Here is a 12,296-nt window from a genome sequence, read left to right as displayed (position 1 = left end):
GATATCAGCAGTGTTATTGATTTGGGTTTCAGTAGTTAATTAATAATTAATTATGATTAAAGTGGAATATATGAGAAAATAAACTGGAAGCACACTAGCAAAAATATATGTGGACTTTTGTTTTTTATTTCTCTTTCATTTTTGCTGAAAAAGAAACAACATTTCTTTGATCTATTCTTACAAATAATCAGAAGGATGTTTTATGTACATTGGATGTTTGTGTTGTTTTGTATATATAGCACATGGTTGTTTGTGTTTGTTATTGTCTTCACTAAATTTTTAACAACTGTGATTTAAGTTGGTATTCAATTTTTATTTCTGTATTACACTTTTGTGCCTTGTTTTTAACACTTTTAATTTTTGCATCTGCCTTTTCTGTGTATAATTAATCGATAATTATTATTATTATTAATATTATGTCCACCAACACCTCACTCAAATATCCAACAGTTTTGATTTTGCCTGCTGCCGTTTTGACGCTTTGTCTTGTTATTATTCCCATGTGAACACTCTGCTGACTGACGGCACTGTTAGAATCAGTGTGAGGTAATAAAGTGGGATCAGAGCAGACTGCAGGAGGTTGAACATCTCTCCTTTTATTTCAGCTTCTCAGCTCTGAGTTCAGGATTCGAGCTGTTTCTCTCACAGATTAATAACACAGATGGAAGCTGAGACAGTGAGTACTGAGCGCTGAAATCAAACTGAACTTCCTGGAACGATTCTTGAACCAGAGTCGACGGTTGAAACTGTCATTGTTTTATTAATGTGAAAAGGCGCAGCTAACGGTGAGGAGGCTGCAGAGCAGAAACCCACACAGCCCGTCTGCTGCAGGAAAGGAAGTGTTGATTCGCTGGCAACAGTTTTTATGAGTCCTAATAACCACTGAGAACAGATTCATATCTGCTGCTGTACACACTCATCAACTCCTCTCCCTCTCTGTAGCTGTTTGTCTTCTCTCTTGTTGTCTGTAAGGCTTTTTTCCACTGAGCCCTCCACCCACACAGAGTTGAACTGAGCCCAGAGACCAACAATGACGACCCACCTGGAGGTCACGTCCATGGAGTTTATTTATGGGGATTTTAGCGATCAAAGGTGCACTTTACAGTTTACACTTGGTGTTGATGAGAGCCAACAAGTCCTCATACAAAAATGACAAATGGCTTCTTTTTCAGTGCCGTCCAAAACAACACATATAAGTGTTTTCTGATCTGTTGCCTCAATGGTAAATGTCTGGTTAGGATTTGTCTGTTAAACTATCTCATAGGAGGACCGTGGTGCAAATAGATTATTGTTAATGCTCAGAAACTCAAAGTGCTTTTTGATCTAATAGTACAAGAAGTGAGGAGCTCCAGGAGCTTTAGCTCATAGGAGCTTGAGTATGTTCCTGTTAGCTTTTCACAGCAGAAATAACTGTGAAATATAGGATTTTAATGCAGAAGCTATGTTGTGATGTCATTATTTGCTGTGAATTATTAGTGATGCATATTTACAACATCCTCAATATCAGTTTTCCTGTTATACAGCAAACTGAGAGACGTCAACCTAACGAACCAGAGACAGTAAACTAAAAGAAACGAGACTGAGGACCAAAATATATTTTAATTTTAATCTTGTCTTGAGAACAAAATTCATTGTCTCATCTTTACTGTTCTTAAATGATTAAAGTTAATACTAAAGCAACACGGTCTGACGTTTTTATTTCTCGATTTCTTAGTGTTTTTATATTTAAAGACAAATTATACATTATTATATACAAATTATGCAATTTTACACAAAATAATCTGCAAAAATGAAGATTAATTTGTGTTAACCGCCTGTTCAGAATATTACAAAATATTTTGTGAGGTTACTCTGCAGACAAGTTTAAAAATGTCTCATGAAAACAACAATATAAATTTTGGTGAGATTTTGAAGTAAAAATATGTATTTCTTCTCCTTTTTAATAACATCAACATCAAGAATGATTTACAGTTTGTCTTGTCTTGAAAAGAAAAGTCAAAAATAAATAAATAAAGTTTCATGTTTTTGTTTATTTTATTGCGACATTGAATCAAAGAATAAGACAAATAGACAATCATAAAGAATAAAAGCATAATTGCTATTACTAATAGAAATAAGAATGAGAAAACTGAACATTACATAGAAAACAGATTTTGCTAGTCAATACAATTTCAGCAAAAACCACAGAACAACACTGGATAAAAAACAGCAACTAAAGCTGGTAACAATAGAAATATTCACTATTATATATAAAATAAGCATTATATAAGAAAAATACTGAGTTGTTTTGGGAGTTCTTAGTAAGCCTGTTATCTTCTCATCATATCTCATAAGTAGATTTTTAATGAAGTTATCCTGAGATCACAGTTTTTTTAATATTATCTGTATCATCAACATTTGTTATCTCCAGATAATGAGATGTCAGAATCAGAAATCAGAAATACTTTATTGATCCCTGAGGGGAAACTCTTTTATGTTATCATTCAAAATGGATTAAAGGATGATGCTGCTGTTATTTTATCTTTATAGTTTGTATCAACAAAATCACTGACTACACAAAGCCTGATGGATCTTCTTCCTCTGAGCCACAGAGCTCCACTGTTGTCCAAAAACTAAACACATCAGCGAGCTGCACTGTTGCACTGGGTGACATGTTGTTTTATTACAATTAACATGAACAGAGACGCTGATTCTGAAACAGCTCAGCTGCATTTCCTGTCTCTAGATAATCGCTCCATGTTGGGTAGACGACACTGAGCATGCTCACAGGCAAGATTGTTTACACCACTGAAAACAATCAACTACAATGAACCATGTTCATCATAATGAAGGAATATTTAACCCAAATGCAACAATATGTGTTGTGTTATTGTTGCCGGTCAACGATGGACATTTATGTGAAGTTCAGGTTTTGGCTACAAAGACAGAACTTGTTAGTCGGATCAATTAATTGTTTGTTTTAAAAGAGGAAGATGAGTCTGAGATAATAGGCTTCTCAGATTCTGTACTACAGGGACCAGCTCTGGACTTTATCTTCAGGCTTTCGGACTTTAACAGTCAGTAAGAAGTCAAAGCTGCTGGAAGACAGTCAGTCAGTCTCTTGCTTGCAGTTGGTGGACAGTCCCTTGTTTCTGAGGATCATCAGCAGAGAGAGTCCACAGCAGTACACCAGACTCTTCACTATCAGCACTGTGTACAGCAGACAGAGCAGCTTCACCCTGCACTGAGACTGGACTGAAGCTGCTGGTGGAGGTGATGGTGGAATTGATGGTGGAAGTGATGGTGGAAGTGATGGTGGAGGTGATGTTGGAAGTGATGGTGGAGTTGATGGTGGAGGTGATGTTGGAGGTGATGTTGGAGGTGATGTTGGTGCAGAAACCTCTGAAACAGAAAAGGAGTCAAAAAGAAATGTCAGTCCTCTTCTCCTCTGCTCTCTTTGACAGCGTCTCCACATGAAGCTGAATCACTGCTGAACAGTCACCAAGCCTTCATTACCTTGTTCTGTTTGGGCCACTGTGCCCCCCTCGTGCTGGACGTAGCAGCGGTATTTATATGTGTTGAGAGCGTCACGATCAATCACTCTGATGGCGGCGGTGCATCCCAACTCTCTGAACTTCAGCTGCTCTCCCTCAGCAGGGGGCAGAACCTCCAGAGGACCATTCTCCTTTTGTCTTTTCCAGGAGAACTGGACCAGAGGAGGAAACATGGCTGAGGCCAGACACAGCAGGGAGCTCCTCCCCTCCAGGTGGGCTCTGGATGCTGCTGGGTACACGCTCACCACGGGCTTCACCACCTGCTCATCTGAAGTTTGACAGCAGCAACAAGCAGCACAGACACACATTCACACAGTCAGCAGCAGCTTCCAGCACTGCACTGCATTCAGTCTGATCCTGGAAACTACATGGACTCTGATCACTAAACTACTCATCAATACAGCACAAAGTTCACTATATATACTGTATTCAGCGTCATATCAAACAGTTATCATGTCATGTCATGAAGTCCATTCACTATAATTTCACATTAATTATCATTACTAAAAATATAATAAAATAATAATATAATAATTATGAAATTTACCGTCACATGAAACTCCTATACGTCTATACTGGGGTTAACATATGTAAGGGATAATGCCTGACGAGGTGTCCATGATCAGGAATTAATGGACAACGCGGAGGCCAGTTTCTTCTGCGGACTCCATTAATTCCTGATTTTGGACACCTCGAAGGGCATTATCCCGCTTATACCATGGTCACTTGTCAAAGAAAAAAAAAAAGAACATTTATTTATATTTTATTTTCATGCGTTTTGTAATAAAATTAAAAGTTTTTCATGAGCCATAACTCAGGTTTCCCTAGTAACACCTGAGGGTTTGACTAATACCTGGAACAGTCACTACCATCCCATAAGGTTCCTATGCAATGTAAACGTTGTTCGCAACTCCAGTAAAGAGGGAGAACCTTAGATACGACTTGGCAACGGAAGATATTTCTAGTCCGCACAGCTCATAGAGCACTTTGGCTCAGCTATGAGCCAGAAAGCTAACGTTATGCTAGCAAGATTCAAAGTCAACAACATTGCGTTCGGTTGACAAACAAAATAATAATAATAATAATAATAATAACAAAAATATAATTTGACGGTATGTTTAACAACAAGACTAGTTAGCTGTCCAGCCATGTCATTGTCTCCAAATCAATACCAAGACTTTCACAGTATTACGAGCTGCAAGAAGTAGCCGACACTGCCCCTGTGAACTCACTGATACTTTGTACCACATAAGCGATCAACTCACATCTCACTCGATGTTCAACTCGCCAACATTACTTCAGGCTGTGGCGGAAATATTATTAGAAGTTACATATTTACCTGTACATAAAATAGAATTGTCATTTTAATGATTACTGAAGAAACAAATCAATACATTAATAATTTCATAACTTTTTAGGTAAAAATTGTAACTTTTATACACTACTACATATGTTGTGAGTGTTCAATTGCGAATAAAGACAACTATGTAATATAATGTAAAAAAACTTTATTGATCCCTGATGGGAAATTCACATATAATTTAATAAATTATAAAACAATAATAGAATAATATATATAATAATGTCTTGTGAAAATTATAATATGTGCCCTATCTGACACCATATACTTTCCTAAATATATTTACTGTTGTATATTTTAAATTATGTTAAGCATCATATACTATTTACATTTATATTAAACGTGTTAAGAAACAAATATATGTGTGCCATTGTATATGATTCTATATCGTATATAGAAATATATAAGTTAGTATTCATACATTTCATTTATTGTAATACATTCAGTGTGTTTTCCTTCATGTATAAATATATCTTCCACTAAAAGACACATGCAGCATCATAATAAATATTATCGTCATGAGGTAAATTTTGAAATTTAAACACTGTTTATTTATTATTATATAAAACATATTTAAAGATATATGCTTTTTAAAATACATTTACAAGCAAATATTAAGTTATGGTTTAACATCATATATTATATTGTTTTATAAAAACAAGAGATGGTGCTGAATTACTGAGAGGATCAATACTGTATATCTGTGTATTTATCATACTTTTTTTCTCATGCACTTTTTTTCTCATAACTTCAGCTGTGCAGTGAGATTTCAACATCTTTTCAGGAATCGTGAACCTTTTTTATGTAACAACAGCTGCATGGCTGCAAGAATTCTCTGCTAATTATGAAAAAACTAACATGTAAAGCCTGAAGCAGCAGAAACTCATTAAAACACATTTTCAACTTGTTCAATAAAACAACTGAAGGAAAATTCATGTTTATTCTTACCTGTTACATACAGTTTAGTTCCAGAGCCAAAGATGAGGTAGCTATATCCTCCCACAGTGAAACAGACTGATACAAAAACCTGTCTGCTGCTGAATGTGTCAGCTGAGGTGAACGAGTCCAAATTATGAACCAGGATCATATTTCAGCTCCATGATGTGTTTCTCTGATGTTCACATCAACATGACTGTCTCTTCTTTTATTGTCTCTTTAGACACACTAGCAGTGCTGCTCTATGGATGCTAATGTCTGTCGGTCCACTGCTTTAGTCCAGATGGACTGGACCTGGACCAAAGCACGGACGGATGGATTGACATGAAATTTTATTCAGACATTCTTGGTCCCCAGAGGATTAAGTTCATTAATTCACTTTGTTGATTCTGACTCTTTATCTAGCGCCACCAGCAGGTCGATGTTTTAGGTTCATACTGAAATATTTCAGCTACTGGATGGATTACCATTTAATTTGGTTCATCGTTCATGTTCCCCTCAGGATGAACTGTAATAACTTTGGTGACCCTCTGACTTTTCATCTAGCGCCACCAGCAGATCAAACTTTAATCTGTCCAGTACTTTGGTTCATGACCAAATACCTGCAGAACTGATGACATTCTGACTTTCTGTCTGTTTGGTGGCACCTGGAAGTTGCTCGACGTCCTCCCTGATTCATATTCTTCATATATGTTTACAGTCTATCTATAATGTAGTCGTCCTGATTTTACATATTGTTATTTTGCTGTTTTGGTCTTTTCTGCACACACGACATTTATTGCATGTCTCGTCCTGGAAGAGGGATCCCTCCTCTGTTGCTCTTCCTGAGGTTTCTTCCTTCATTTGTTTTTTGGGGAGTTTTTCCTGATCTGAAGGATAGAGGGTGTCGTATGCTGCACAGACTGTAAAGCCCCTTGAGACAAATGTGTGATTTATGATATTCAATTCAATTCAATTTATATAGTGCCAATTCATAACAGAAGTTGTCTCATTGCACTTTTCTTATAGAGCAGGCCTAGACCGTACTCTTTATAATATTAATTACAGAGACCCAACAAATCCCACCATGAGCAAACATTTGGCGAAAGTGGCAAAGGAAAAACTTCCTGTAAGAGTGCAGAAACCTTGGACAGAACCAGAGTCAATGGTGCCGCCGCTGCCGTGTTAGGTTTTGAGAGGGGGTTGAAGGAGGAGGGGAGGCACAATGCCACGTAGAATTTTTTTTTATAGTAGAATAGTAATTGTAGTGTTAATATTAGTAAATTAGTAATAAAAAGATTGGCAGCTATAGGAAGAATAATGTCAGCATCAGCAACAGAGCCAATAACAACAACTGTAGTAGCTGTTGTCGAGCAGGAACACGGGGCAGCAGGTGGCCCACAACCACAGATCCAGACTCTGCAGCTCCAGAGGCAGGAGGAGGCTTACATCATCATGAAATCGTAGAAAAGGTTTCAGTCGTAGTCATCTGGACACTGTTTTCAGAATCAAGACGTTTGGCTCCCATCCGAAGTCATTCTCATCCGGAAGTCAATCCACAATTGAGAATGACTTCCGGATGGGAGCCAAACGTCTTGATTCTGAAAACAGTGTCCAGACGACTATGACTGAAACCTTTCTACGATAGAACACTCCTGGACGAATGAGGGACTACACCGTATCATCATGAAATATCAAAACTAAAACCACCCATCCAGTTCATTTGTTTATTCTTTGTGTTTATTAAGATATGAAACTGCACTTTGGCATGGGTTTGATGAATAAGCAATCATCTGGATATCCCTGCACCTTCTCTGACTAACCACAGTGGTGGTGTTTCTCTGCGATGTTTAATGTCACCAGCAACAGATGCAGACATCCACCATATATGATAAACTTTAATTTGAAATCTATCACACAGCCGTGGTGGAAGAGCTGATTTACTGGTGTGACACCTTTCTAACACCGTAAAGAGACTTGTAATGTCAGACATGTCTTGTCTGGTGATACAGCTGCGATATGTTGTCATTCTTCCAACAGTTTTTCATGCTGAAGATAATCAAACTCTTCAGAGTTATATCATACATAATAGAACAAACATCCCTTAAAATAATATTAAATGTATCCTTAAGCGTCTTAAAGGAACAGACTGATATTGGTCTGGTTTGGTTTGACAGTGTTATTCCATTTAAAGGATTTGAAAAACAGGAAACATTAAATAAGCTAGAAAGCTGCTGAACTTCACTTCAAGCATTCATATTGTACCAAAACTAAAATATTTAGATTGTACACTAGCTTTAAACTGTTTAAAATATGTAATTATACCAAAATATATAAAAAATCAGATCAGTAAAATTACTTATACAGTGATAAAAATGGTGACAATAAACAATTGTCACTATAATACGTTTTGTACAAAGACATTTTGACATGTCACAGGTGTAAATAAAAATAATAATGGCTGAATTCCATTTAGCTGCTTCAGTTTCAGGGTGCTGGTATTGTTCCTGTTGGCTTACTGTTACACCGTCATGGCTTACTGGGACATTTGAATATCGTTCATGTTATTAGTAACACCTTTGCTTTTCTTACTATGACAAGTCAAAATGTCTGCTGTGAAAAAGGTCTTTTGTCAGACAGCGGCCTTATCTGTCCGCCGCAGGCTGATGGGAGGTCTGAGGACCAGAAACCACGTGGCCCTCGTTGATCCGCAGCTCGTCCTTGTTTGGCCTCGGCTGCATCAGAGCCACTTCTCCCAGGTTCACCAGAGGAAACACCACTGCACATAATGCTTTCCTCCCAGCTGCTGCTCTGTGCTGTCTGTGTTCAGGTGAGTGTTTCCAGCCAATCAGGAGCCAGCAAACTCAACCTGTAACAAACACTGTCACACTGACCTTCATCCATCTGTCTGTTTCTCTACAGCGCTGGTTGCCATGGCAGCAGAGCTGATTCAGGATGATTTAACATTGACCAGGAGATGGTGAAGCTGTCTCTAGCTGGGAGGAACTGACTCAGTGTGACAGAGGGGATGGTGTGATACTGGCACTAGAAGAGACATATAGCATTCACAGGGATTCTTGATATTATAGGCGAGGGGTGCTTATGGATTCAGGCTACAATCATCCTCAGGATACTTGATTTCCTCAGCTGTGAATAAACAGAATGGCTATGGGAGTTAGTGACTCCCAGAAAGTAACTGCCCATCATTCAGTCCTACTACTGTCTTCTGTTGAAGGTTACCCACAGTGAGAAAATGATCTCAAAATGAAATAAAACCAATAGATGTCAACAGTGTTTTGGTGGACAGGAAGAGAGCAGCAAACCAGCCCAGGCTCTATAGTTCTCACCCATCTCTTGCCAGAGTCACAAACATACTGGAACTGAGGGATTGATTTCTACAGCAGATTTATTTATATTTCCATCAGATAATTCCAGCAGCTCTCATGTTGTTGTTCCCCTACAGTGAGGACAAAACTAGCAAACACAGAAGCACAACACTGATGAAATTGTTGCTTCAAGAGAAACAAGAAAAGTGTGCAAACTGAACACAAACATGATCCAGGGATGAAATAAATGTGCCATGTTTATTTTTTAAAGTAAGAACTTAAATAAATCTTTGTACAATGTAACAAACAAATGTCCAGTCAAATGTTTCAGATAGTGATTAAAATCAGTCCCTTGTCTTTGTTCTGCTGCTGGAATAAGTCGTTCACCGCCTCACAATACTAACTCATCTTTTAATGAAAACTCTTCATGGCAGCACCTGCTGCACTTGTAAACAAGGTCAAGGGAAAACAAGAAAAGTACAAACTGGAACACCATCACCAGGTTCGTAGTGCAGTACTAAATGTAACCACTCCCTCTCGCCCCCTGCCTGCAGGAATCTCTCTACACCCCTAGGACTCTCGCTGTGTTTCTGATGTGGCAGGTGAGGTGTCAATGTGGGAGAGAAGGAAGAACATCGGACTTGAGGTCTCTGGATTGGGGTTGAGACACAGGGAGCTGGCTACTCGAGTGTACAGTTGCTGGAGACTAATAATGAAGGAGGTGGCTGGAGCCCCTAAGTTTTTTCCCCGCTTTGGCTTCCTGATATTAACACTTTAACTTTCCTACAGCATTCCCACACTCTGAGCAAGAATGTTCTCAGTCTTGCTGTAGGCCTACTGTCAGTTTAAAGTTTAGAGCTCTGTAATCATGCAGCTGCCATGTTAGAAATAAACGGGAGGCAGTGAGACAAGTGTGAAGAGGGCCCGTTAGCCTGATGGGGTAGGGGTAGGGGGAGCAGTGGACATTCGGAGGAGCAGGAGGGCGCGGGATGACATGGCTAGAGTTAAATGGGGATGAGCAGAGAGCTGGTGTGTTGAATCTGTTAAAGGAACAGATTAAGCTCGTTGGCCCAGTCCTGGCTGCCTTCAACCCTATGCTGCCAGCCGGTCTGGGGCCAGTGGATACTCTTCACACCGCTCCAGGGCTCTCTCTCTCATGTTGTTACACTGGGGTAAAGCCTCACCTCTTGGCATTCCGGGGATGTTCCTGATGTCTTTTACTGTTGCACCTGTTTTTGGCTGGTATTTGGTAGTCCACACAGAAGTTAATGTGAAGCAGTGATGCACTCCTAGGTGGGGGTAAACTAATGTCCTCTCTACTGGGAAACCCACAGTGCATCCACACATACATAACACACACCCTCTATCCTTAGGAAGCCTCAATTCTGATCACAGAACTCTGCAAAAAGCCCCCTTTTAGCGAGGGAAGAAATGAAGGAAGAAACACTCCAGGAAGGAGACTCCAAGAGAGGAGGTTCCCTCTTCCATGACGTGGACATGCAATAAATGTAAGTAACTAAGCGTACAGAGAAAAAAGACTAGAGCAGCAAAATAAATAATATGGTAAATCAGGGGACTCACTACTATTATAGATAGACTGTAAACATATACTGAAGAATATAGAACTAGGAGGACGTCGAGCAAACTTCCCAGGTGCCATCAAACAGACAGAAAGTCAGAATGTCATCGGTTCTTGCGGGGCATTTCATCATGAACCAAAGAAGTAATTCTGGACGGATTAAAAGCTTGACCTGCCTAGCTGCGCTTCATGAGAAAGAGTCAGGGTCAAAGAAAGTTATTACAGTTTCCATCCTGAGGAATGGCTGAATGTCTGAACCTAAATTAAATATTAGTAATCCATCCAGTAGCTGAAATATTTCAGCCTGAACCTAAAACATCGGACCTGCTGGTGGCACCAGATAAAGAGTCAGAATCAACAAAGTGAATTAATGAATTTAATCCTCACCAGGGGACCGGGAATGTCTGAACAAGAATTTCATGTCCAATCCATCCGTCCATCCTTTAGTCTAGGTCCAGTCCATCTAGACTAAAGTGAAAAATTTAGACAGACAGACGTATCTCCATAGAGTGTGTCTAAAGAGACAATAAAGAAGAGATAGTCACAGTGATGCAGATATCAGAGGTAAAACACATCATGGAGGCTGAAATGCGGTCTAGTTCTATAATTTGGACCTGTTCCTACCCTAGCTGGACACATCTTGCAGCAGACAAATTTTGTATCGGTCTGTTTCACTGTGGAGGGAAATACCCACTTCCATCTTTGGCCCTGGAACTGAAACCATGTGGGGCCAGGTAAGAATAAATATCTATTTTCCCTTCAGTTATTTCATTGAACAAATGCTGAAACAAATGTTTAACTCAGAGCTCTCTATGCTTCTGTAAGATATACAGTAGTAGTTTTTCATAGTTAGCAGAGGAGAAATCTTGCAGCCATGCAGCTAATGGTACACAAAAGGTTCACAATTCCCTGAAAAGATGTTGAAACTCTCTCTACCACAGCTGAAGTTAGTCTTTATTTCCCTGCATGAGAAAAAACTGATTTATATAGAAAGAAGTATGGATATTGGTAGAGTTACAGATACACATTGTATTGACTCATCTCAGTAATTTCAGCACCCATCTCTGTTTTTTTATAAAACAATATATAATATATGATGTTAAACCATAAACTTAATATTTGTTTGTAAAGTGTATTTAAAAAGCATATGACTTTAAAATATGTTTTATATAATAAATAAACAACGCATTTAAATTTCAAAACTTCTATTCTCAAGACAGTAATATTTTTATGATGCCGCATGTGTCTTTTAGTGGGAAGATATATTTATACATGAAGGAAAACACATTAGAATGTATTATAATAAATTAAAATGTATGAATACTAACTTATATAGTTTCTATATGTTAATATAGAATCATATACAATAGCACACACACATTTGTTTCTTAACATCGTTTAATATTGATAAATAAATAGTAAATGATGCTAATCCAATTTAAACAGATGGGGCAGTAAATATATTTAGGAAAGGATATGGAAAGTCATAGGGGTATATATTACATAACCTTTCTTACAACATACATTATTAAATATTTTATTCTATTATTGTTTCTATAAATTTATTAAATTATATGTGGAAT

At 38.3% G+C, this 12,296-nt stretch overlaps 1 protein-coding gene across 2 annotated transcripts in view; it reads right to left on the bottom strand.

Moving 5' to 3' along the window:
- Positions 1-2,010: 2,010 nt before the first annotated feature.
- The window catches only part of LOC122886973 (immunoglobulin lambda-1 light chain-like), a 41,265-nt gene continuing 30,979 nt past the window's right edge, over positions 2,011-12,296 (bottom strand). The window contains exons 4-5 of one of the 2 annotated variants that reach the window (XM_044219758.1): positions 3,496-3,801; positions 2,011-3,381 (exon numbers count right to left, since the gene is read on the bottom strand). In XM_044219758.1, the coding sequence (XP_044075693.1) occupies positions 3,089-3,381; positions 3,496-3,801 (599 nt within the window). In that variant the 3' untranslated portion in view covers positions 2,011-3,088. The remainder of the gene's footprint in view (positions 3,382-3,495; positions 3,802-12,296) is intronic. The other variant, XM_044219757.1, reaches the window with a different exon arrangement.

This window comes from Siniperca chuatsi, linkage group LG13, assembly GCF_020085105.1.
Source record: "Siniperca chuatsi isolate FFG_IHB_CAS linkage group LG13, ASM2008510v1, whole genome shotgun sequence".
Classification (NCBI taxonomy): domain Eukaryota; kingdom Metazoa; phylum Chordata; class Actinopteri; order Centrarchiformes; family Sinipercidae; genus Siniperca; species Siniperca chuatsi.
Note: the sequence above shows the minus strand (reverse complement) of the source record. Positions and strands in the feature narration are given on the sequence as shown.